Genomic DNA, 23674 nt, shown 5'->3' on the forward strand with positions numbered 1-23674 from the left:
AAACATTTGCATCCAGGCTTCATCCAAAACCAATAAGCACAACTGCGGCAGGTCGGCGAAAGTTCCAAGTACATTACATCCATCTCCAAATGTTGCTGGGCAACGATCAAGATTGCAGGTGAACCCGTCAAAAGCAGTATCTTCATCCACTATGTACCATTTCCACTTTCTGGTATTCCGACTGGGAACTGGCAAATATATGACTAGATAACTTGAAATAAAGGACATTTTGAAAAGGTACATCAGTCTACTTTTGTACAGATGGACAAGAACAAGCCTCTGTGATAGATGGAAGAAGAGAGCCACTTAATTCAGAGCATTGTTACATCAGTGTTAGTGCTCCACATAAGATTTCTTCTCCTCATCTTCCTCCAACCCAGATATTTTCCAATCATCTCCCCCCTCATTATCTTATACACTTCTTCTTTACAACTACACAAGGCAGTTACCACATCTTGCAAACACATGGGGCAGGGGGTAAGGAGGGAGGGGGGAAATGGAGCAGGATAGTCAGAGGTCAACTCTGGAATGCTGACTTCCATCAGAGAAGAGATGGCGAGTCGGAATCACCAGTAGGAATATCTGGGAAGAAAGGAAAACACCTTCAAGATAATCCAGAGACAAAGAAAAGTCATTAAAACAAAAAGATGGGAGGAATCCATGACAAAAATTATACCAGGAGAAAAGTTCTGCAAATGAATGGACAGAGAAATAAAACACCTGCAGGTGACAGTGAAAATGAAAAACAGGACAGGAATACTTATTTTAACAACAAGGAACTGCAAATGTCAGTTTATGCCAAAGATAGACACAAGGTGTGGGAACAGCTCAGCGGGTCAGCAGGCAGCAACTCTGGATAAAATGGATAGGCAACAGTTCAGGTCAGGTCTGAAGAAGGATGCGGACCTGAAACATCACCTGTCCATGTTCTCCAGAAATGTTGCCAGATCCAGGAATTACTCCAGCACTGTGCATCCATCTCAGGACACCAATTTACGGAATGTCCCCACGACAGGAACAAACAGGACTGATGGTATTTGACTTTCTACCAAAGTGTCATAGTTGTCCAAATACATTGCAAATTGCATCCAGAAGAAAAATCTTTCACAGCCAATGACCATTGACAAAAATATGTTCTGCGGCTTGTTATCAAGTCAAGCACGAGGGTTGCCAAGGAGCAGTTTAAAAAAAAAAAATATATATATATAGTTATGGGTGGAATCAGCTGCAAAATTAACCAACATCCCTTGTGACAGCATCCCTTGGCTTTAGAGCTGCTGTAGATTTGGGAGGAGCAACAGCAGCAACAGATTAGCTAGAGATACCACTGATTGGGTCTAGCCCAAGTGGGAGGAGAGGGGTGAAAACAGTTGAAAACTGAGGAATTGGCTGTGTAAATTGGTAAATAGGCAATTTTATCAGTCAATTTAAGCAGGACAGCCCTTTGCGAGCGGCAGTGAGTGAGCGGCCTAGTGAGGGAAGTGCCCTGTGAGAAAAGTGTGAGTCTTTGGCTCGAGAGTCTTAGGAGAGGAGGCTGAAGAGAGGAGACCACGCAATACGCTTGAGAGGCTAAGGATTCTGGGAGAGGCGAAGAGGTTTGCCACGCACTGCAAGGGAGCAGTGGACCAGACAGGAAGAGCGGACGGAATTACCACTAGACAGCCAAACCAGTAGGTAATTTACGGCTGGGGTGAGTACTTTCCCATTTATAGGAGGTAGGATTATATAAATAAGGGGTGTATCAATACAGTAGGGGATTCTTAAATAGGACCAGTAATTACTTATATAAGATGGGCGGTCAGGGGATGTGCCAATACTGCGAGATGTGGGAATTTGTCGACACCATTGATGTAGAAGATCCCCACAGCTGCAGTAAGTGTTTGAGGCTAGAGGAACTCCAGCTCCGCATTGATGAGCTGGAGACCCAACTTCATACGCTGCGGTACATCAGGGAGGGGGAGTATTACCTGGATGTTTTGTGCCAGGGGATGGTCACACCGACCAGTTTAACTAATTCAGTAGGCAGTGAGCAAGGAAAGGAAGGTGTGGCCATAAGCGAGGCAGGTAGGGGGAACCAGGAGGAGATGCGGCAGGAGCCACAGCCCTTGTCCCTGACGAGCATGACCGAGGCTCTTACTCAATGTAAGGACGGGATCAGGGGCTGTGGGAGGGATGAGCAACCTGGCTGCAGCACCGTGGATCAGGAGGCCATTCAAGAGGGGGGAGGTAGAAGAAATGCCGTAGTGATAGGGGATAGTATTATTCGGGGGGTAGATAGGGTTCTCTGCGGCCAGCAGAACATGTCCCGAAGGCTGTGTTGCCTACCCGGTGCTAGGGTTAAGGATATCTCTGCGATGCTGGAGAGAAATTTGCAGTGGGAGGGGGAGGATCCAGTGGTCGTGGTCCATGTGGGGACCAATGACATAGGAAGGACGAGGAAGGAGGATCTGCTGAAGGAGTTTGAGCAGTTAGGGAATAAATTAAAAAGCAGAACCTCGAGGGTACTGATCTCCGGATTGCTACCTGAGCCACGGGCCAAATCGGCGAGGGTACGTAAAATTAAGAAGCTAAATGCGTGGCTCAAAGACTGGTGTGGGAATAATGGGTTTGGTTTCTTGGGCCACTGGCACCAGTACTGGGACAGGGGGGATCTGTTCTGTAAGGACGGACTTCACCTGAACGGTGCTGGGACTGGGGTCCTGGCAAATCATATAACTAGGGCAGTAGAGAGGTCTTTAAACTAAGTAGCGGGGGGGAGGTATCAAGGGGGGTAATAACGGCAGGTGTAGAGGAAATAGAGCAGGGTATCAGTGGGGAAGCGGAAAGTCAAAATGTGACAGGAGACAGAATGTGTGAAGATAAAGCTTTAGATGTAAAAGGGGCAAAAACGGAAAGGAAGGGTAGTAAAAATCATCTGAAAGTGCTTTATCTAAATGCACGGAGTATTCGTAATAAGATAAATGAATTAACGGTGCAATTAAGTATATATAGTTATGATATCGTGGCCATTACGGAGACATGGCTGCAAGGGGATCAGGACTGGGAGTTAAATATAGAGGGGTACTCGACAATTAGGAAAGATAGACAGGAAAGAAAGGGAGGAGGGGTGGCCCTTTTAATAAGGGAGGGAATAACGGCAATAGAGAGGAAGGATATTGCGTTGAAGGATCAGGATAGTGAAACAGCTTGGGTACAGATAGAGAATAATAAGGGGAAAAAAACACTAGTGGGTGTAATTTATAGACCTCCAAATAGCTGTGACGCTGTTAGTCAGAACATAAATCTGCAAATAGTTGACGCATGTAAAAAGGGAACTGCTGTAATCATGGGGGACTTCAATTTTCATATTAATTGGGCAAACCAAACTGGGCAGGGTAGACTAGAGGAAGAGTTTATAGAAAGTATTAGAGACGGGTTCCTAGAACAGTATGTCACAGAACCGACAAGGGGGGAGGCAATCTTGGATCTGGTCCTGTGTAATGAAGCAGGATTAATTAAAAATGTCATAGTTAGGGACTCGTTGGGAACAAGTGACCACAATATGGTCGAATTCCATATTCAAATAGAAGGGGAGCAGGTTGAAACTCAGGCTAGGGTGCTTAGTCTAAATAAGGGGGATTATGAAGGTATGAGGACTGAGCTGATCAAAGTTGACTGGGATAGCAGACTCAAGAATAAGACGGTACATGAGCAGTGGTGTACGTTTAAGGGTATACTGTATAACCTTCAAGAAAAATTTATTCCTATGAAGAAAAAAAGGGGTAAGGGTAAGAACAGTCAGCCATGGCTTAGTAAAACTATAAAGGATAGTATTCGGCTGAAGGCAAGGGCATATAAGGTAGCCAGAGATAGTGGGAGGGTAGAGGATTGGGAAGCATTTAAAGGTCAGCAAAAAATAACTAAGAGATTAATTAAGACGGGGAAAATAGACTATGAAAGGAATTTAGCGAACAACATAAAAACTAATAGTAAGAGTTTTTATAGCTATATAAAAAGAAAAAGGGTGGCTAAGGTGAACGTTGGTCCATTGGAGGGTGAGACTGGAGAGTTGTTGGTGGGGAACATGGAAATGGCAAAGGCATTAAACGAGTATTTTGTATCAGTCTTCACCATAGAAGACACAAAAAATATTCCAACGCTGGATAAACAGGGGGCGGTAGGAATGGAGGAGCTTAATACTATTAAGATCACCAAGGAGGTGGTATTAGGGAAATTGATGAGACTGAAGGAGGATAAATCCCCTGGGCCTGATGGATTACATCCAAGGGTCTTGAGGGAGATAGCGGTGGGGATTGTGGATGCATTGGTGATAATTTTCCAAAACTCCCTGGAGGCAGGAACGGTCCCAGTGGATTGGAAAATGGCCAATGTAACACCTATATTTAAAAAAGGAAGTAAACAGAAGGCGGGTAACTATAGACCGGTTAGTCTAACATCGGTGGTGGGTAAAATGTTAGAGACAATTATTAAAGAAACACTAACGGGGCACTTGGATAAACATGACTTCATCGGACAGAACCAACATGGTTTTGTTAAGGGGAAGTCCTGTTTAACGAATCTGCTCGAATTCTTTGAGGAAGTAACAACCCGGGTGGATAAAGGGGAACCGGTGGATGTGGTATACTTGGACTTCCAAAAGGCTTTTGACAAGGTGCCACATAAGAGACTATTGCTAAAAATAAAAAATTATGGGATTGGGGGTAGTATATTAGCATGGGTAGAGGATTGGCTAACAAATAGGAAGCAGAGAGTGGGGATAAATGGTTCATACTCGGGATGGCAACCGGTAACTAGCGGGGTTCCGCAAGGGTCGGTGCTGGGACCCCAGTTGTTCACAATTTATATAAATGATTTGGAGGAGGGAACCAAGTGTAATATATCAAAATTTGCGGACGATACAAAAATGGGAGCAAAAGTAGGGGATGAGGAGGATAGGAAGAGTCTGCAAAAGGATATAGATAAGCTAGGTGAGTGGGCAACAACTTGGCAGATGAAATTTAATACTAATAAATGTGAAGTCATTCACTTTGGGAAAAAAAATGATAGGGCAAGTTACTTTCTAAATGAAGAGGAGCTGCGTTGTAATGCAACGCAAAGGGATCTAGGGGTATTAGTACATGAATCACTGAAAGTTAGTATGCAGGTGCAGCAAGCAATCAGGAAGGCCAATGGAGTTTTGGCCTTTATTGCTAGGGGGATTGAGTATAAAAACACGGAGGTCTTGCTGCAGCTGTACACAGTATTAGTGAGACCACATTTGGAATACTGTGTACAGTTCTGGGGTCCATACTTAAGAAAGGATGTACTAGCCCTGGAGGCAGTGCAGCGAAGGTTTACAAGATTAATTCCTGCAATGAGGGGATTGACATATGAGGAAAGGTTAAGTAGGCTGGAACTCTACTCTTTGGAGTTTAGAAGAATGAGAGGCGATCTCATTGAAACATATAAGATCGTGAGGGGCCTTGATCGGGTGGATGCACCGAGGATGTTCCCAATGATCGGGGAAACTAGAACTAGGGGACATAGTTGCAGAATAAGGGGGGGCTCTTTTAAAACTGAGATGAGGAAGAACTTCTTCACCCAGAGGGTGGTTAATTTATGGAATTCACTGCCCCAGGGAGCAGTGGAAGCAGAAACTTTAAATATATTTAAGACTAAAATAGATGTTTTTTTAGCTGCCAAGGGGATAAGGGGCTACGGGGAGAGGGCAGGGATATGGACCTAGGTATGGTTAGTATAGTAAGACCTGAGTGATCTCCTGGACAAGTGTCGATCGCCTAGATTGGGGTCGGAGAGGAATTTCCCGGTTTTTTTTCCCGAATTGGACCTGGGTTTTTATCCGTTTTTTTGCCTCCCCCAGGAGATCACGAGGTTCTTGGGGTGGAGAGGGGTGATAGCGGTATAAAGGGGAGGGTAGTGTCTTGTGTTCTGTGTCTTGTGTCTACTGTTTGTGGGTAAGTGTGTCTGTTTAGTGTTCAGCCATGAGCGAATGGCGGTGCGGGCTCGATGGACCTGGTGGTCTGCTCTCGCACCTACTTTCTATGTTTCTATGTTTCTATGTTAGAGGGAGATTGACAGGGATATTGCCTTGAACTACTTGACGGAATAGACAAGTTTCCTGCTAACTAACACAGACAGACAGGCTCCTTGGCCTAACTTGCCCATGCTGAACAAGATGACCCATCTTTGCAAGACTATAAACTACAAGGGAGCTAAACTGTATTGCAAACAACTTTATATAGACACACAGTGAGGGATTAACTCAGCAGGTCAGGCAGCATCTCTGGAGAAAACAGATGGGTGACGTTTTGGGTCTGGACCCTTCTTCACACCTGAAATATCAGCCATCCTTTTGCCCCAGAGATGCTGCCTGACCTGCTGAGGTATTCCTGCACTTTGTGTCTATCTTCGGTATATACCAGCATCTGCAGTTCCTTACAACACACGCAGGCAGATAAGAGTTTGTCTTGGTATCAGTTTGGCGCAGGAAGAGGCCCTTCAGCCCACTATGTCTGTGCCAAACATGATACCAAAACAAATTCTTATCTGCCTGTGTGTGTGTGTGTGGATAGGAACTGCAGATGCTGGTTCTATGAAAAATAATTAGCTTAAAGTGCATTCTGCTTTTAACTGTCAGAAGTACCTAAATTGAACATCTGAGATAGATTTAACATTTTCAAGTGGTTCCAAAGAATTTCCTCTTGATGAACAAACAGCTAGTGTGAAAAAGACACAAAGCCATTCGCAATGCAAGACATAGACAGCAATATTGCCAGGAGAGAGAAGCTATGCTAGTTTTGAAACAGTGCCAGCCACAGTCAAATAAAACACAAAAAAAGGTGGCACATAAGCATATCTCACCCCAAGGATGGCAATGCAACAACTCTCTTGGTACTAGAGACTAGGAGGAGTGAATGATCCAGGTTAGAATTCTGTTTGCTTTTAGTTTCATTAGCACATAAATCAAAACTCACTGTATTTGTGAAACAAGTCTTGTTCAAATGTTAACCATTCCGAACAAAATACCTAGTTGCTTGGTTTATTGGATTTAAAGGGAAAGATGAAGAAAAACTGGAAACGACACGAGAAGCTGCCCCAACCAATAATCAATCCTGCCAACAACACCAGCATTGAACATGGTCATTTGACTTACTGTCTTTGCAAACTCTGGTGGTGATCAAGTGGGCTGACTAGTTATTTTTTACAAGCCACCATGTCAAGATATTTGCTGAGATATGGAGCATTTTAGCAATGCATCAATGTAGCTTCTTTGCCTTTGTACACATCTACAGAGCAAATACATAGAAACATAGACAATAGGTGCAGGAATAGGCCATTCGGCCCTTCGAGCCTGCACCGTCATTCAATATGATCATGGCTGATCATCCAACTCGGTATCCTGTACCTGCCTTCTCTCCATACCCCCTGATACCTTTAGCCACAAGGGCCACATCTAACTCCCTCTTAAATATAGCCAATGAACTGGCCTCAACTACCTTCTATAGCAGCGATTTCCAGAGATTGACCACTCAATTCCAGAGATTCACCACTCTCTGTGTGAAAAATGTTTTTCTCATCTCGGTCCTTAAAGATTTCCCCCTTATCCTTAAACTGTGACCCCTTGTTCTGGACTTCCCCAAAATCAGGAACAATCTTCCTGCATCTAGCCTGTCCAACCCCTTAAGAATTTTGTAAGTTTCTATAAGATCCCCCCACAATCTTCTAAATTCTAGCAAGTACAAGCCGAGTCTATCCAATACATAAGTTTAATCCAAACAAATGCAAGGAGTTGCCCTTAGGGAGGTCTAATGTAAAGAGCACCATACAGTTAATGGCAAGGCCCTTAACAATAATGATGCAGTGGTGGGGACTTGGGTCCAAGGTCTCTGAAAGTAGCAACATAAGTTGATAGAGTGATGAAGAAGGCGTATGGTCTGCTTGCCGTCATTGGTCGGGACATTGAGCACAAGAGTCAGGTGGTCACGTTGCAGCTTTATAGGACGACTAGGCTAAGTGGGACCCATTGGATCCCAGCATCACACAGGAGAGTGGTCCCTCAACGCAATATTGCACCTCCCCACCAATTCCAATAGTGGTGGCCAGTGGGGGAGGGGGGGACTTTCTAGAGCGGTAGTATGCGTGTTGTGCACTGAAGGAACTGGTTTCCTGAGGGCTAGTATGGACATTGTGGACCAAATGGATTCTTGGGCTGGCGGCTCAGTCACTCAAGCCTGTTGTGCTGGCAGCTCACTCACGGCTATTCCTTGAAATTCCATTGCAAGCAAGGTGCAAGGCCACTAAAGACATCGAGTCGTGACCTCCCCCTCCTCCATCTTGGAGAGACTGAGCCATGCCCACATTTCTGGGTTTTATAGTCCCTCCCCCCACTCCCACCAGAAGGGGCGTGGCCTTCATGGTGTGATTGGTAGGAGAGAGAATCTCAACATTTTTTAAACACTAATAACTGTTTTATTTTTCATCAAAATTTCAAAACCAAAGGCAACACAGCTTGCTTTAGCACTTTCAAACCAAAACACACTTTTGCATTTTCAAACTACATTTTCAAACCACATTAAGGGCACTGACAGGCGAGTAAAACCATTCACAGTTTAGTAGACACGTGTTCAGTGTTATCCACAGCTCAGACTGAGAATTGCGACCTCTCTCTCCCCCATCTTGCAGAGAACTGAGGCACCTCCACACTTCCGGGTTTTATAGTCCCTCGGAAGGGGCGTGGCCTTCAAGAGAGAGAATCTCAACATTTTTCAAACACTAATAACTCTTTTATTTTTAATTGATGGGAAAAATCCTTTTGTCCTGCGCAGCGGAGGGGGACTCAGAGTAAGATGGCCAAAAATCACAGCCGTAAGTGGCAGCGTTTTTTCTAAAATCAATATACAGTGCAACAGGAGTGGCCAAGATCAGGCTTTTAGTAAAATAGATGGTTAGGCCATATTTGGAGCGTTGTGCGATTTTCTAGTCACTCCATTACAGTAAGGTAGTGGCGGCTTTGGAGTAGGTGCAGAAGAAGTGGGTTAATTGCAGGGGTGTTGCTGATGGCATGACAGACAAGGGATAAGTTTATTCCAGTTTCTCCAGTGCTAGAGAGAGATTTTCCCATTCTATCTAGCAAATATCAATTTTCGATGTCAGGACACCCAGTGCCAAGGAAGCTTTAAGAATTCTTCATAAAATAAGATGCAACGATAAGAGGCAAGCAAACGTGTTAGAACATTTAAATAAGACACCACCTACATAGAGGTGGGTTAATTTGCCTTTAACCTCCTCTGTCAAAAAAGACAAGTGTTCGAGACTGCAGAGCTGCATTTGAGAAAGAGATTCTATTTTATCATCCACCCAATCCCAACCCATTCATGTTCAGTGTTAAGATACCTGGTGTTCCAGAAAATTCTAGCATGCGGATTCTGACTCGAGCACCAAGAAACAAAAAATGCATTTATACAATCAGTCTTCACAAGTTCAGGACCTGCTGAACCGGTTGGTACACAAAAATGCTGGAGAAACTCAGCGGGTGAAGCAGCATTTATGGAGCGAAGGAAATAGGCAACGTTTCGGCCCGAAACCCTGAAGGAAATAGGCAACGTTTCGGGCCGAAACCCGGAAGGGTTTCGGGCCGAAACGTTGCCTATTTCCTTCGCTCCATAGATGCTGCTGCACCCGCCGAGTTTCTCCAGCATTTTTGTGTACCTTCGATTTTCCAGCATCTGCAGTTCCTTCTTAAACACTGCTGAACCGGTTTATGGCCACTTCTCAAGTAAACAAATACCCCTTTTAAAGCACACATACGTGGGAGACATTTATTTGCAAGCATTGATTGTATAGTTAATCAAAAGTAGCACGAATAGAAGTGAAACTTAATCACGAAATATCGTTGGCAGTTTTGTATTCCACTCAGAAAGGACACAATTTAAAAATCACAATCTTCCACCTCAACTATTTCAGATCAAGCCCAAACTAGTTGTACAGCCTCCTTGCATTCAATGGAACTCAGTGCCATTTGTATTAACTTTAATAAGCACAATACAAATGATACCACCAATGGGAAAACATGAAGGATAGTTCCTCCTCCTCCCAGAAATATACAAAACACTTTCGTCACAGTAAAATGACCCAGCTCTTATTCCACAATACCTCCATTCATTCAGCTAACACCAACTCTTAAAATAACCAAATTTCTTGCAACTTATAGAACATTCTTTACAATGTTTCAGAGAGACAAAAGCAGATCTTTAACTGCAGTCCCACAGACCAACATCTGCAGAACCACATTTATTACTTCATGCACCAAAAGAAAAGTTCCCCAGCCAATTGAGAAATCAGTCGTCTCCTATAAGCTGCTAATCCTCATCCTCCTGTGGAAGTCACAACATTATCAGCTTTAAAAATGACTCTTGTTTCGTGTAGCGCCCATCGTTAAAAATAAGCAAGTCATCAACAGAATCCATTAACAGTGCTGACACACTGCAAGAATGGCCTCCCAGAATATCATGAAACATGTCAACAGCTTGTATGTTTGCACAAAGTCACCGAGCATGAATCAACAGATCAAGCAAGTTCCAGAGCCTAGAATGAGAAAAGCATGACTCACCTGCACAACGTCGATGCCTCTTTTCCTGGAAAATAAATCATAGAATCATTAGAAAAAGTCTTTGGGCAACATTGAAAAAATATTTGTTTAATCAATTGTTCCATCAAATAATTGCTGGGCAGGTGATTCTGTTTTGACCGCAAAATGAAATTCTTGTAACTATTATACAAACCAAGATGGAAGTGGACATTAAGAATCTCTTTTTTATTTTTTACATTCCTACATTTATTTGATAACCTTATCCGACATGGTTTTCTTTCTGTTCATATCTAGCTTTTGTCATTCTCCACCTGCCATTCAAACCCTCATTCACCTGCATCCCACTTATGACATGTCCCATTTCTACCTCTCTTTTCCAGCTTTCTCCTCCAGACTCCAATCAGTCTGAAGTACGGTCCCGACCCAAAACGGTACCTATCCATTCTCTCCATTGATGCTGCCTGACCACTGAGTTACTGCAGCATTTTGTGTTTTACTTGATATAGATAGTTTGCCACGCGCCTTCAGAGTTATGTCAACTACATTTCCCCTTGGTCTGGAGTCATGCAAGTGTCACAAAAAATAAAAAAAGGATGCAATTACATTAAGTCCCACTTAGGAGACCTAAAGAGCAACCTCTAGTGACCTTGCCCGCCACCCAAGGTTTCCATGAGGTGACAGGAGGTTTTGGTCACTCCCCCTAATGGTCGAAAGTGGTTTCCGCATGGTTGAGGCTTCATCTCGGTTGCTGCTATTTTTTCATCATGATTAAAACCAGCCTCGACTAAAAATAGGTTGCCGTTTTAAAAATCGATCATTTTTTAGTCGCAGGTCTAGTTGAAGCCGGTTTTCTTCATAGTCCAGGTAGGTTTTCAACATATGCATGGGAGGTGGTAGGAGGTTGCAGGTCACCTCGAACGCAATTTTTTTTTTGGGTGGCGGGCAAGGTCACCAGAGGTTGCTGTTGAGGTCTCCTAAGTGGGACAGGCCCTTTACTGAACTCCTGTCCAAGGCCTGGGCTGTTGGTGCAGAAGCACGTTCAAATCTCACTATTACACCCGGGGAATTAAAATTAAAATAATTGAATAAATCTGAAATAAACTGTTAGGAACTGTCAGCAAGGAGGAAAGAAAAGCTGCTAGAGGAATTCAGCAGGTCAAGCAGCATCTGGGGAGGGAAGTGGACACTGGATTTCAGGTCGGGACACTTCCTTTAGAGAGAGTCCTGTGTTATTTACTACAGATTCCAGCATTGTCAGTCTTTTTTCCAATGAGGCTGGAAAAATTGTCAGTCTGTCAGATTTTATGCTCCATGAGGTCCTCCCTGGATCAAATGTTGGATTTTCCTGCAATGTGTCGAAGATCACAAAAAACTGAAACTCAGCGGGTGCAGTCCTTCGAAGGAAATAGGAAGTTTCGGGCCGAAACCCATATCTGAAGAAGGGTTTCGGCCCGAAATGTTAAAGCCTCCATTAGCTTGCAACCCGCTGAGTTTCTCCAGCTTTTTAAATAGCCTGAAGGATAGTTCATTGATTTCTGAACCTGAAATTGAAAACAATTAAACCTGGCCTTGCCTGGTGATATTCACACCCAGTGAGGAAAAAAACAAAATTTGCCCGAACAGAAAAATATTTCAGGAATCACAGATCTTAAGATAATTCATTAACTTCACAATTACTAATTCGTGCAGTTTAAATTCTAGATTTATTTAATTGACTGAATTGTAATCCTCCATGGGATTCAAACACAGCTTCAGTTCATGGCTCTGAATTACAAGGCTTGTATTTAATCGCTATGTTACAATGTGAATTAAATAATGTGTACGGTTTGCAAATTGGAAGCACGACTTACTGAAAAAAGCCGTGGAAGTGTTCAAATATGGACCGGGATCAAAACCACAGAATGGTTGCAGAATTAAAGGATGCCATTAGATATGTCCAATCCATACGAGCTCCACATTAGAACCATATGGCTATTCCTACTGTCCCACATACCCACCCTCACAAACAATAGTCTGACAAGTTCTTTGGTTTTGAGATATAGGTCGACCACTGATTTACTGCCACCCTTGTTTTCCAGAACTATTATCCGTATGATTTGTTTTGCTGGTCAAACAGAGATCACGGCCTTGGCGTGGCCAAGATATCATCCTGCAAAGTCAACCATGGATGTCGGCTGTGGGAACGGATCTGCCAGCTTTGGCCAGCCCCGGCTGCATTCGGCAAATTCAACCTGTTGATTGGTCACAGTAATCAGATATGGGGACAATGCTGCTGACTCCGACCAGGCTAGAGTTCCAGAACCCTGGCCACAGGGGCCAAATTCAACCCGCTGATCGGCGCGGAAGTCCTGATGAGGTCAAGATCGACCACTCACCCGACCTAGGCGGCACGTTTTCAGGGAGGGGGGGGGGGGGGGGGGGGGGTACTTCAAGTGAACTCTCGTGATTTTGTCCGGATTATAGGAGGTGCTGGAAAATCTGTGGTGGACCTGTACTTATCCATTTCCCTCAAAAGCCAAAATTGAATCAAGTCAAGTTTATTTGTCACATACACATACGAGATGTGCAGTGAAATGAAAGTGGCAATGCTCGCGGACTTTTGTGCAAAAGACAAACAACAAAACAACCAAACAAACTATAAACACAATCATAACACACATATTCTTTTACATAATAAATAATGGAAGGAAAAACGTTCAGTAGAGTTAGTCCCTGATGAGATAGGCGTTTACAGTCCGAATGGCCTCTGGGAAGAAACTCCTTCTCAACCTCTCCGTTCTCACCGCATGGCAACGGAGGCGTTTGCCTGACCATAGCAGCTGGAACAGTCCGTTGCAGGGGTGGAAGGGGTCTCCCATGATATTGTTGGCTCTGGAGTTGCACCTCCTGATGTATAGTTCCTGCAGGGGGGTGAGTGAAGTTCCCATTGTGCGTTCGGCCGAACGCACTACTCTCTGCAGAGCCTTCTTGTCCTTGGCAGAGCAATTAATACGCCATTAATACGCTTGGCACTGTTCTCCAAATCCCAAATACTCACTGTATTGTATTCAAATTTATTGTCATTGTCTCAATTTGAGACAACGAAATGAATTTCCCTTACAGGCAGTATCATAAAAAAAATCACACAAAAAATAATAAAAATAAATAATAAATAAATAATAAAACATATTAAAAATAAAATTAAAATTGAATTAAAATTTTTTAAAAAGCACAAACACAGAAAGTCACAACACAACATAACATAAATGGCACCAAGGTGAGGATGGCACCATTGTCCAGCCAGCCTCCCCTCCGTGTTCATCCGTGGTCGGGGCCTTCCGAGCTCCCGCAGTCGCCGCCCCGGGTGGCCCGATGTTCAGGCCCTCACGCCGGGCTGGTGGAACGCCGACGCCGAACCCCGACGGTGAACATCCTCCTCCTCAGCGGCCCGGACCTCCTGATCAGCCACCTCCCGCTGCCGGAGTCCGCAGCTCCTGAGTCCACAGGTCGAGCCGGGCAGAGTCGCAGGATCCCGCGCTGTCCATCAGCGCCGCCCGCGTTGGGAGCTCCGCAAACCGCAGCTCCGTGATGTTGGTACAGCAGGTCCAGCACTCCGGGCTCCAGACGGCGACCCCCGGTAAGGCATCGCCAGTCCCGCGATGTTCCAGTGCTGTCCCGCCGCTGCTGGCGCTCCGGTCGATCCCGGCAGGAAAGGTCGCGCCAATCCAGGTAGGTAGGGCCGTGGTGGGGGGGGGGGTTTCATAGCGCGAGGACGCGACTCGAATAATAGTCGCGTCCTCACCAGGAAGCGGCTGAAGGACGGTATCCCCCGCACCGTGCCCTCTTCCCCCACATAAAAACACCAAAAAAACACAAAAAAACACACTTTTACATAACTAAATAAACAAAAAAACAAAAAGATACCGGGCTGTAGGTGGAGGCTGCTGGCACCAGCGCCACCGGAAGTACAATACGCTGCCTAAACATTTACTCGGGTCACTTTTGGCTCTTTTCCACATCACATTTATTCTACGTCCTCAAGTCCTTGACCCTGTCACCAATGAGAACAATTTCTCCATCTCCAACTGTACCTTCCACAGTTTTAAACCTTCTGTCTGATCAGTTTACAACCTCAGTAAAATAAAACTACATTGTTGATAAAAGGTGAACGGCAAGACAAGAGACCCAGTCACAAATATTGTGATTTTAATCTTCCTCACATTTGGGAGACATTTCCAACCAAAACGATAAAAACGGAAATGTTCCCAAAACCTAATCTCCATTTTCCTGCTTACAATTTAAAAATATAAAATTCAAGGAGAGTCCGTAGGTTCATGGGCAGACTTTAGAGAAGACAGGACATTAAAAAAAACATTAAATAAGTGCAAGATAATCCAAACTGTTCCAACATTTGAGCTTGGTAACACTTTGTCAAATATTTTGTGAAACAATCTAGGGACATTATGTTTCATAGCAATTTAAATGGAATTCTATTGACAACTAATTTCTTCAGCTATGATTCCTCCCTACACTTTACCCAAAGGATAACCCCTTTCTGAACAGTACAAAACAATGAAAATGTAGCCACTGACCAAACTTTAAAGGAGACTTTTCACTTGCTGAAACATAGAAATTAGGTGCAGGAGTAGGCCATTCGGCCCTTCGAGCCTGCACCGCCATTCAATATGATCATGGCTGATCATCCAACTCAGTATCCCGTACCTGCCTTCTCTCCATACCCCCTGATCCCCTTAGCCACAAGGGCCACATCTAACTCCCTCTTAAATATAGCCAATGAACTGGCCTCAACTACCCTCTGTGGCAGAGAATTCCAGAGATTCACCACTCTCCGTGTGAAAAAAGTTCTTCTCATCTCGGTCTTGAAGGATTCCCCCTCATCCTTAATCTGTGACCCCTTGTCCTGGACTTCCCGGATCGGGAACAATCTTCCTGCATCTAGCCTGTCCAACCCCTTAAGAATTTTGTAAGTTTCTATAAGATCCCCTCTCAATCTCCTAAATTCTAGAGAGTATAAAAGTCTATCCAGTTTCTTCATGAGTCCTGACATCCCAGGAATCATCTGGTGAACCTTCTCTGCACTCCCTCTATGGCAATAATGTCCTTCCTCAGATTTGGCAACAGCAACATTACTTCAGGTAGCCCCGGCATTCCGTCTCTATCCCTCCCCCACCCAAGTCACACTAATTTCTCCTTCTCACCTAACAAATAGCTAACAATGGCCCGTTTTGTTTATCATCGTTACTTTTTTTGCATATCTTTCATTCATTGTTCTTTATCTCTCCACATCACTGCCTCTATCTCTCGTTTCCCACATCCCTAACCAGTCTGAAGGGTCTCGACCCGAAACTCTGCCAGAGATGCTGCTTGTCCCGCTGAGTTACTCCAGCTTTTTGTGTCTATCTTCAATACATTAAGAACCCCAGTTCAATTCTGGGTTTAATTGACATTAGAGTTTACATGCAACTGGCCTCAGAGCTGCAGATTTTGGGAAGTACCAACTCGATGGCATGGACCTTGACCTTAGCGAAGGACTAATGACCAGGGAATGGGAACAAGAACTGACCACTGCATGGTGGCGCAGTGGTAGAGTTGCTGCCTTACAGCTCCGGACACCCGGGACCGATCCCGGCTATGGGCACTGTCTGTACTGAGTTTCCATGTTCTCTCCGTGACCTGCGTAGGTTCTCTCTGAGATCTTCGGTTTCTTCCCACACTCCAAAGACGTACAGGTTTATAGGTTAATTGGCTTGGTATTCAAAAAATATGGAAAATTGTCCCTAGCATGTAGGATAGTGTTAATGTGTGGCAATTACTGGTCGGTTTGGACTCGGTGGGACCAAAGGACCCATTTCAGTGCTGTATCTCTAACCAATACTAAACACAGTCTCCCCGACCACAATCGTCAGCCACCTGTTGTCCAGACTTGCATTAGACCAAGGACCCAGAGACACCCATGAAACAGCAATACTGCCAACATTAAGAACACAATAACCTATGGTGAATGAAGTGGCTGTGGATCTGCAACAGACTACATTTTACCATTGATCAAAGGTACCCCCTCTTAACACACTCCTCAATTCTTACATATTCAGGATATGCATCAAATTTAATCATACAATTATCTATTCATCGTGTCTGCCAACCATGCCTGAGCATTTTATTTTAACCCCCCCCCCTCCCCGTGGAAAGAGGGGCAATTTTAAAATATAATAAATTACATTTGTAATCTCTTAGAGAAGAAACAGATACTTCTGATTTTCAGTTTGTTATTGGCATTTAACGTGGTGACTGGAAATCAGCAATCCACCACATACACCCACTGTAGCAGCAATCCCCATACACCCACTGTAGCAGCAATCCACATACACACACACCCACTGTAGCACACATACACACTGTAGCAGCAATCCACACACACACACTGTAGCAGCAATCCCCATACACACTGTAGCAGCAATCCACACACACACTCACAGTAGCAGCAATCACACACACACTGTAGCAGCAATCCACACACACACACTGTAGCAGCAATCCACACACACACACTGTAGCAGCAATCCACACACACACTGTAGCAGCAATCCACACACACACTGTAGCAGCAATCCACACACACACACTGTAGCAGCAATCCACACACACACTGTAGCAGCAATCCCCACACACCCACACTGTAGCAGCAATCCCCACACACACTGTAGCAGCAATCCCCATACACACTGTAGCAGCAATCACACACACACCCACTGTAGCAGCAATCCCCATACACACTGTAGCAGCAATCCACACACACACACACACACTGTAGCAGCAATCCCCATACACCCACTGTAGCAGCAATCCACACACACACTGTAGCAGCAATCCACACACACACCCACTGTAGCAGCAATCCCCACACACACTGTAGCAGCAATCCACATACACACACTGTAGCAGCAATCCCCACACACACACACACACACTGTAGCAGCAATCCACATACACACACTGTAGCAGCAATCCCCACACACACACACACACACTGTAGCAGCAATCCACACACACACACTGTAGCAGCAATCCACACACACTGTAGCAGCAATCCACACACACACTGTAGCAGCAATCCACATACACACACTGTAGCAGCAATCCCCACACACACACACACACTGTAGCAGCAATCCCACACACACACACTGTAGCAGCAATCCCCATACACACACTGTAGCAGCAATCCACACATACACACTGTAGCAGCAATCCACACACACCCACTGTAGCAGCCATCCACACACACTGTAGCAGCAATCCACATACACACTGTAGCAGCAATCCACACACACTGTAGCAGCAATCCCCCACACACACACACACACTGTAGCAGCAATCCACATACACACACTGTAGCAGCAATCCCCACACACACACACTGTAGCAGCGATCCCCACACACACACACCCACTGTAGCAGCAATCCACACACACACACTGTAGCAGCAATCCACACACACACACTGTAGCAGCAATCCACACACACACTGTAGCAGCAATCCCCACACACCCACTCTCGCAGCAATCCACACACACACACTGTAGCAGCAATCCCCACACACACCCACTGTAGCAGCAATCCACACACACACTGTAGCAGCAATCCCCACACACACACACACACTGTAGCAGCAATCCCCACACACACACACCCACTGTAGCAGCAATCCCCACACACCCACAGAAACAGCAATCCCCACACACCCACTGAAGCAGCACCCCACACACACACACACACACACTGTAGCAGCAATCCACACACACACACTGTAGCAGCAATCCCCATACACACTGTAGCAGCAATCCACACACACACTGTAGCAGCAATCCACCACACACACCCACTGTAGCAGCAATCAATGACATACAAAGTAACTTCCCACTCTTATCCTGTGTGGAATCTTTAGATACAGAGAGAGAGAGAGAATTTCAAAATGGTGAGCCAAGGTTTATTTTTATTAAGATTTATTAAGTTTATTTATGACTTAAACAGGAGTAACAGTGGGGCTGGCAACTGGGTGATAGTTGAGAGTGAGAAATTGTGAGGGGGCGTAGCGACGGGGGGGGGGGGGGGGGGGGGGGGAGGAGGGGGGGGGGAAAGAGGTATTCCCCTCCCACGGTAGGGAGCTTTTGCATGAGGGCGTGAGAATTTGCTGGAATGAGTGAGTCTCACACTCAAAGCGTGAGAGTTGGCAGCCCTGTAACAGGTCCTGTTACTCCTCTCTAACTACATCATTAGTTTGCTGGAGGAAGCACCACTCTCCCCGACTCCGTCTTCCCAGGAACCCCCTCCAAAATAGTTACATTCTGACCGAACATTAGCCATGGAAAGAACCTTGCAACAATTTTTACATGTGGTTACTCAGGAATTATTCCAGACAGAACGTTTAAAAATTAAAATTTAAAGACTTTTGAGAAAATTCTCGATAACAAAATTCAAGACTGAGAAACACAGAGGGAAAAGGAGCCACACACAGCTCCTGCAGGTACAACTGCCAGTGGAAGAGAAACAAATATCACTGCCACAAGGAAGGACTGAAAGATATATTCAAACAAGAGGACATGACTTCAGAATTAAGGGACAGAACTTTAGGGGTAATACGAGGGGGAACTTCTTTACTCAGAGAGTGTTAGCGGTGTGGAATGAGCTTCCAGTGGAAGTGGTGGAGGCAGGTTCATTGGTATCATTTAAAAATAAATTGGATAGGCATATGGATGAGAAGGGAATGGAGGGTTATGGTATGAGTGCAGGCAGGTGGGACTAAGGGGAAAAAAAATTTGTTCGGCACGGACTTGTAGGGCCGAGATGGCCTGTTTCCGTGCTGTAATTGTTATATGGTGTTATATGGTTATATGAACATCTGGTGAAGGGAGCAGGGCTACAGATCTTAGAGATCAAGGGAGCAAAGGCAGAAATGGAATAGATACATTTGGGGTATTGTGACCAGTTTTGGTATGCTACAGTTTAGGTTATTGGAAAGAAGTTGTTAAACTGGAAAGAGTGCAGGGAAGATTTATGAGGAAGCTGCCAGGACTCGAGAGTCTCTATAGGGAGAGGATGGACAGGCTAGGACTTAATTCCTTGGAGCACAGGAGTACGAGGGGTGATCGCATTCAGGAGTATTTGATCAAGAGAGGAATGACAGGGTATATGCACAGAGTCTTTTACCCAGAGTAGTGGGAAATCCAGAACCAGAGGACACAGGTTTAAGGAGGGGAAAGATTTCATAGGAACCCAAGGGGCAACTTTGTCCACAGAGATTGGTGGGTTTGAGAAATTCTTAAGGGGTTGGACAGGCTAGATGCAGGAAGGTTGTTCCCGATGTTGGGGAAGTCCAGAACAAGGGGTCGCAGTTTAAGGATAAGGGGGAAGTCTTTTAGGACCGAGATGAGGGAAAAAAAATTCACACAGAGAGTGGTGAATCTGTGGAATTCTCTGCCACAGAAGGTAGTTGAGGCCACAGTTCATTGGCTATATTTAAGAGGGAGTTAGATGTGGCCCTTGTGGCTAAGGGGATCAGGGGGTATGGAGAGAAGGCAGGTACGGGATACCGAGTTGGATGATCAGCCATGATCATATTGAATGGCGGTGCAGGCTCGAAGGGCCGAATGGCCTACTCCTGCACCTATTTCTATGTTTCTATGTTTGTGGAACGAGCTGCCAAAAGAGCTCGAGGCAGGCACAATAACAATATTTAAAATACATTTGGACCGGTGCATGGAAAGAAAAGTTGGAAAGCACCAAATGCAGGCAGGTGGGAACTAGTGTAGATGGGGCATGTTGGTCACGATGGGCAAGTAGGGCCGAAGGGCCTGTTTCTGTGCAGTACGACTAAGAACATAGGATGATTTTTTTCCTCTTGAATCACCACTAGACTGGTAGCTAATGCAAGCCTTTGTATATGGAGTTGAATGGGACTTGTACCATTTAGCATGGGCTGCAGCATAACATTAATACATTTTGACGAGGGAGGCCCTGCATAAAATGAAAATAAACCAGAGCCTCAGATTAAGGTGCTCAGCATAAATACACATTCTGTGTCAATACACTTCATACCTTGGAGGTGTTGCACTGTTTCTGCTCATCATAATCCCTACTTGTAGAAATGAGCTGAGCACAGTCATCGTATATATATTATATTAAGAGTGAAATTTCACAGCACAAATGATTTAACATTTTCACATGCATTCATCTACAAATACATCTGTAGTATCAAGATGAACAAATTGGTCTAAATATAGAGCACCTGAAAAAAGAATATGTGCTCTGCCAAGTAGCATACAGTCTGAAGAAGGGTCTCAATCCAAAACATCATCCATTCCTTTTCACCAGAGATGCTGCCCGACCCGCTGATCTACTCCAGCATTTGTGTTTATAGTCGGTGTAAACCAGCATCTGCAGTTCCTTACTTCTCAATAATTGGGGTAGGATATATACATTTTGAACAGAACTGAACGCAGTCAAGAGAGAGAGTGTAGAGGATGCCCAATTATAGGAAGGATGTCAACAAAATAGAGAGAGTACAGAGGAGATTTACTAGAATGTTGCCTGGGTTTCAACAACTAAGTTACAGAGAAAGGTTAAATAAGTTAGGTCTTTATTCTCTGGAGCGCAGAAGGTTAAGGGGGGACTTGATAGAGGTCTTTAAAATGATGAGAGGGATAGACAGAGTTGATGTGGACAAGCTTTTCCCTTTGAGAATAGGGAAGATTCAAACAAGAGGACATGACTTCAGAATTAAGGGACAGAAGTTTAGGGGTAATATGAGGGGGAACTTCTTTACTCAGAGAGTGGTAGCGGTGTGGAATGAGCTTCCAGTGGAAGTGGTGGAGGCAGGTTCATTGGTATCATTTAAAAATAAATTGGATAGGCATATGGATGAGAAGGGAATGGAGGGTTATGGTATGGTGAGTGCAGGCAGGTGGGACTAAGGGGAAAAAAAAGTTGTTCGGCACGGACTTGTAGGGCCGAGATGGCCTGTTTCCGTGCTGTAATTGTTATATGGTTATTTGTTATATGATGCAACTGCAGATGCTGGTTTAAACAGAAGATAGACACAAAATACTGGTCAAAACCTGAAGAAGGATCTCGACCCGAAACATCACCCATTCCTTCTCTCCAGAGATGTTGCCTGTCCCGCTGAGCTCCAGCATTTTGTGTCTATCTGTAGTCAAGAGGGAAATGGTGTAGGAAGCTATCGTATGTAATTCTATACAGGTTCCAGCCTGGGAATTATCAGCCTACAGTATACAGGTAACTAGTTGAAATGATAAAAGCCAACACAAAGCAATTCACGATATTTTCTTTTCATATATCTCAATTGAATCAGATTTAAATTACAATGTCAGTAATAGATGTTCTGTGATTCCACAGCATAGAAAGAAGCCATTCGGCCCAATGTGTCTCAACCAGTCCAGCCTTCCAGCCCTATCTAGCACCAATTTAATTTTGAGTATTACTGCCCTCACCAGCCTTAGAAGCAGCAGTTTTCACACACACTGCCACCCGCTGGGTGTAAACAATCTTCTTCTCCCCTCTAATCCCGTTAATTACTTTAGACTCGCACCCCCTGATTTTTGTCCCTTCTGCGAAATGGAACTAGGTCCTTCCTGTTTTCCGTATCCAAGTCTTGTATAATTTTGTATACACCTCAACTTCCTGGATACCAAATAAAACAACCCGAGGCTATCAGGTCTTTAATTGCTGCAATTTTCCCATCCTGACAATATCCTCATAAATCTCCTGCATGCACTCACAACTTGCACCGGACAAGGGAAACATTAGAAAACAAGCAGACCCAATGCCATCTCCAAGGTTATTCTATTCCACCTTTAGCCTCGAGCGTTTTATGACAGTATTTTTCTGAAATCAAGCGAGCTCTGCAATATACGCCTACTTTAAAGAAGTTCTCATCCTCTCCCTCCGACAAGTGCAGCAAAACCCTCACTGCATTGTTGTTTTTTGCATCTTTCATTCATTCGTTCTATGTACCTTCTATATCTCTCGTTTCCCCTCTCCCCCGACTCTCAGTCTGAAGAAGGGTCTCAGTCCAAAACATCACCCATTCCTTTTCTCCAGAGAAGCAGCCAGACCCAGAGTTATTCCAGCTCTTTGTATCTATCTTCAGGTCAAATCAAGTTAAGTTCATTATCATATGCACAAGTAGTGAGGTTCGGGTGCTTGCAGAAGCAACACAGGCACATAAACTCAAACAAATACAACAAAAGTATTCTTGAAGAAATCTCTGGATTTCCAAAATCTCTGTGGTGAAATGCTGGATCATTAGAGGTCACCATCATCATCATCATCATCATCATTTAAATAGTTGATTAGTCGAGGAATAGAAGAGTCTGGACAGTGCCTTTAACACCGTCATCCCCGCCAGCTTGATCACCAAACTCAGCGGACTTGGCATCTCCACCTCCCTCTGCAATTGGACACTGGATTTCCTCACCAACAGACCACAGTCTGTTAGGGTCAACAACCTCACCTCCTCCACTATAACACTGAACACCGGAGTGCCACAGGGCTGTGTGCTCAGCCCTCTCCTCTACTCCCTCTTCACCCATGACTGCATCCCTAAGAATGGCTCCAACGCCATCATTAAGTTTGCTGACGATACCACGGTAGTAGGACTGATCAGTGACAACGACGAGTCAGCCTACAGGGATGAGGTCCAGCACCTGACAACCTGGTGTGCCAACAATAACCTCATCCTCAACTCCAAGAAGACAAAGGAGATTATTGTTGACTTCAGGCAGACCAGAGGAGGCAGTCATACCCCCATCCATATAAACGGGACTGAGGTGGAGCGCGTCTCCAGCTATAAATTCCTCGGGGTACACATCTCGGAGGATCTGTCCTGGTCCCTCAACACCTCCAAACTGATCAAAAAGACGCAGCAGCGCCTTTACTTCCTGAGGAGGCTCAAGAAAGCTCACCTGTCCCCCCAGATCCTGACCAACTTTTACCGCTGTACCATCGAAAACATCCTGACCACCTGCTTCACGGTATGGTACAGCAGTTGCACCACAGCTGACAGGAAAG

General features: G+C 44.8%; 1 protein-coding gene across 2 annotated transcripts in view; it reads right to left on the bottom strand.

Moving 5' to 3' along the window:
• The window catches only part of itpk1a (inositol-tetrakisphosphate 1-kinase a), a 224821-nt gene that overhangs the window by 184674 nt on the left and 16473 nt on the right, over positions 1-23674 (bottom strand). For both annotated transcript variants that reach the window (XM_055640067.1, XM_055640066.1), the window contains exon 3: positions 10610-10634. In XM_055640067.1, the coding sequence (XP_055496042.1) occupies positions 10610-10634 (25 nt within the window). The remainder of the gene's footprint in view (positions 1-10609; positions 10635-23674) is intronic.

Source organism: Leucoraja erinacea, chromosome 9, assembly GCF_028641065.1.
Source record: "Leucoraja erinacea ecotype New England chromosome 9, Leri_hhj_1, whole genome shotgun sequence".
Lineage (NCBI taxonomy): Eukaryota > Metazoa > Chordata > Chondrichthyes > Rajiformes > Rajidae > Leucoraja > Leucoraja erinaceus.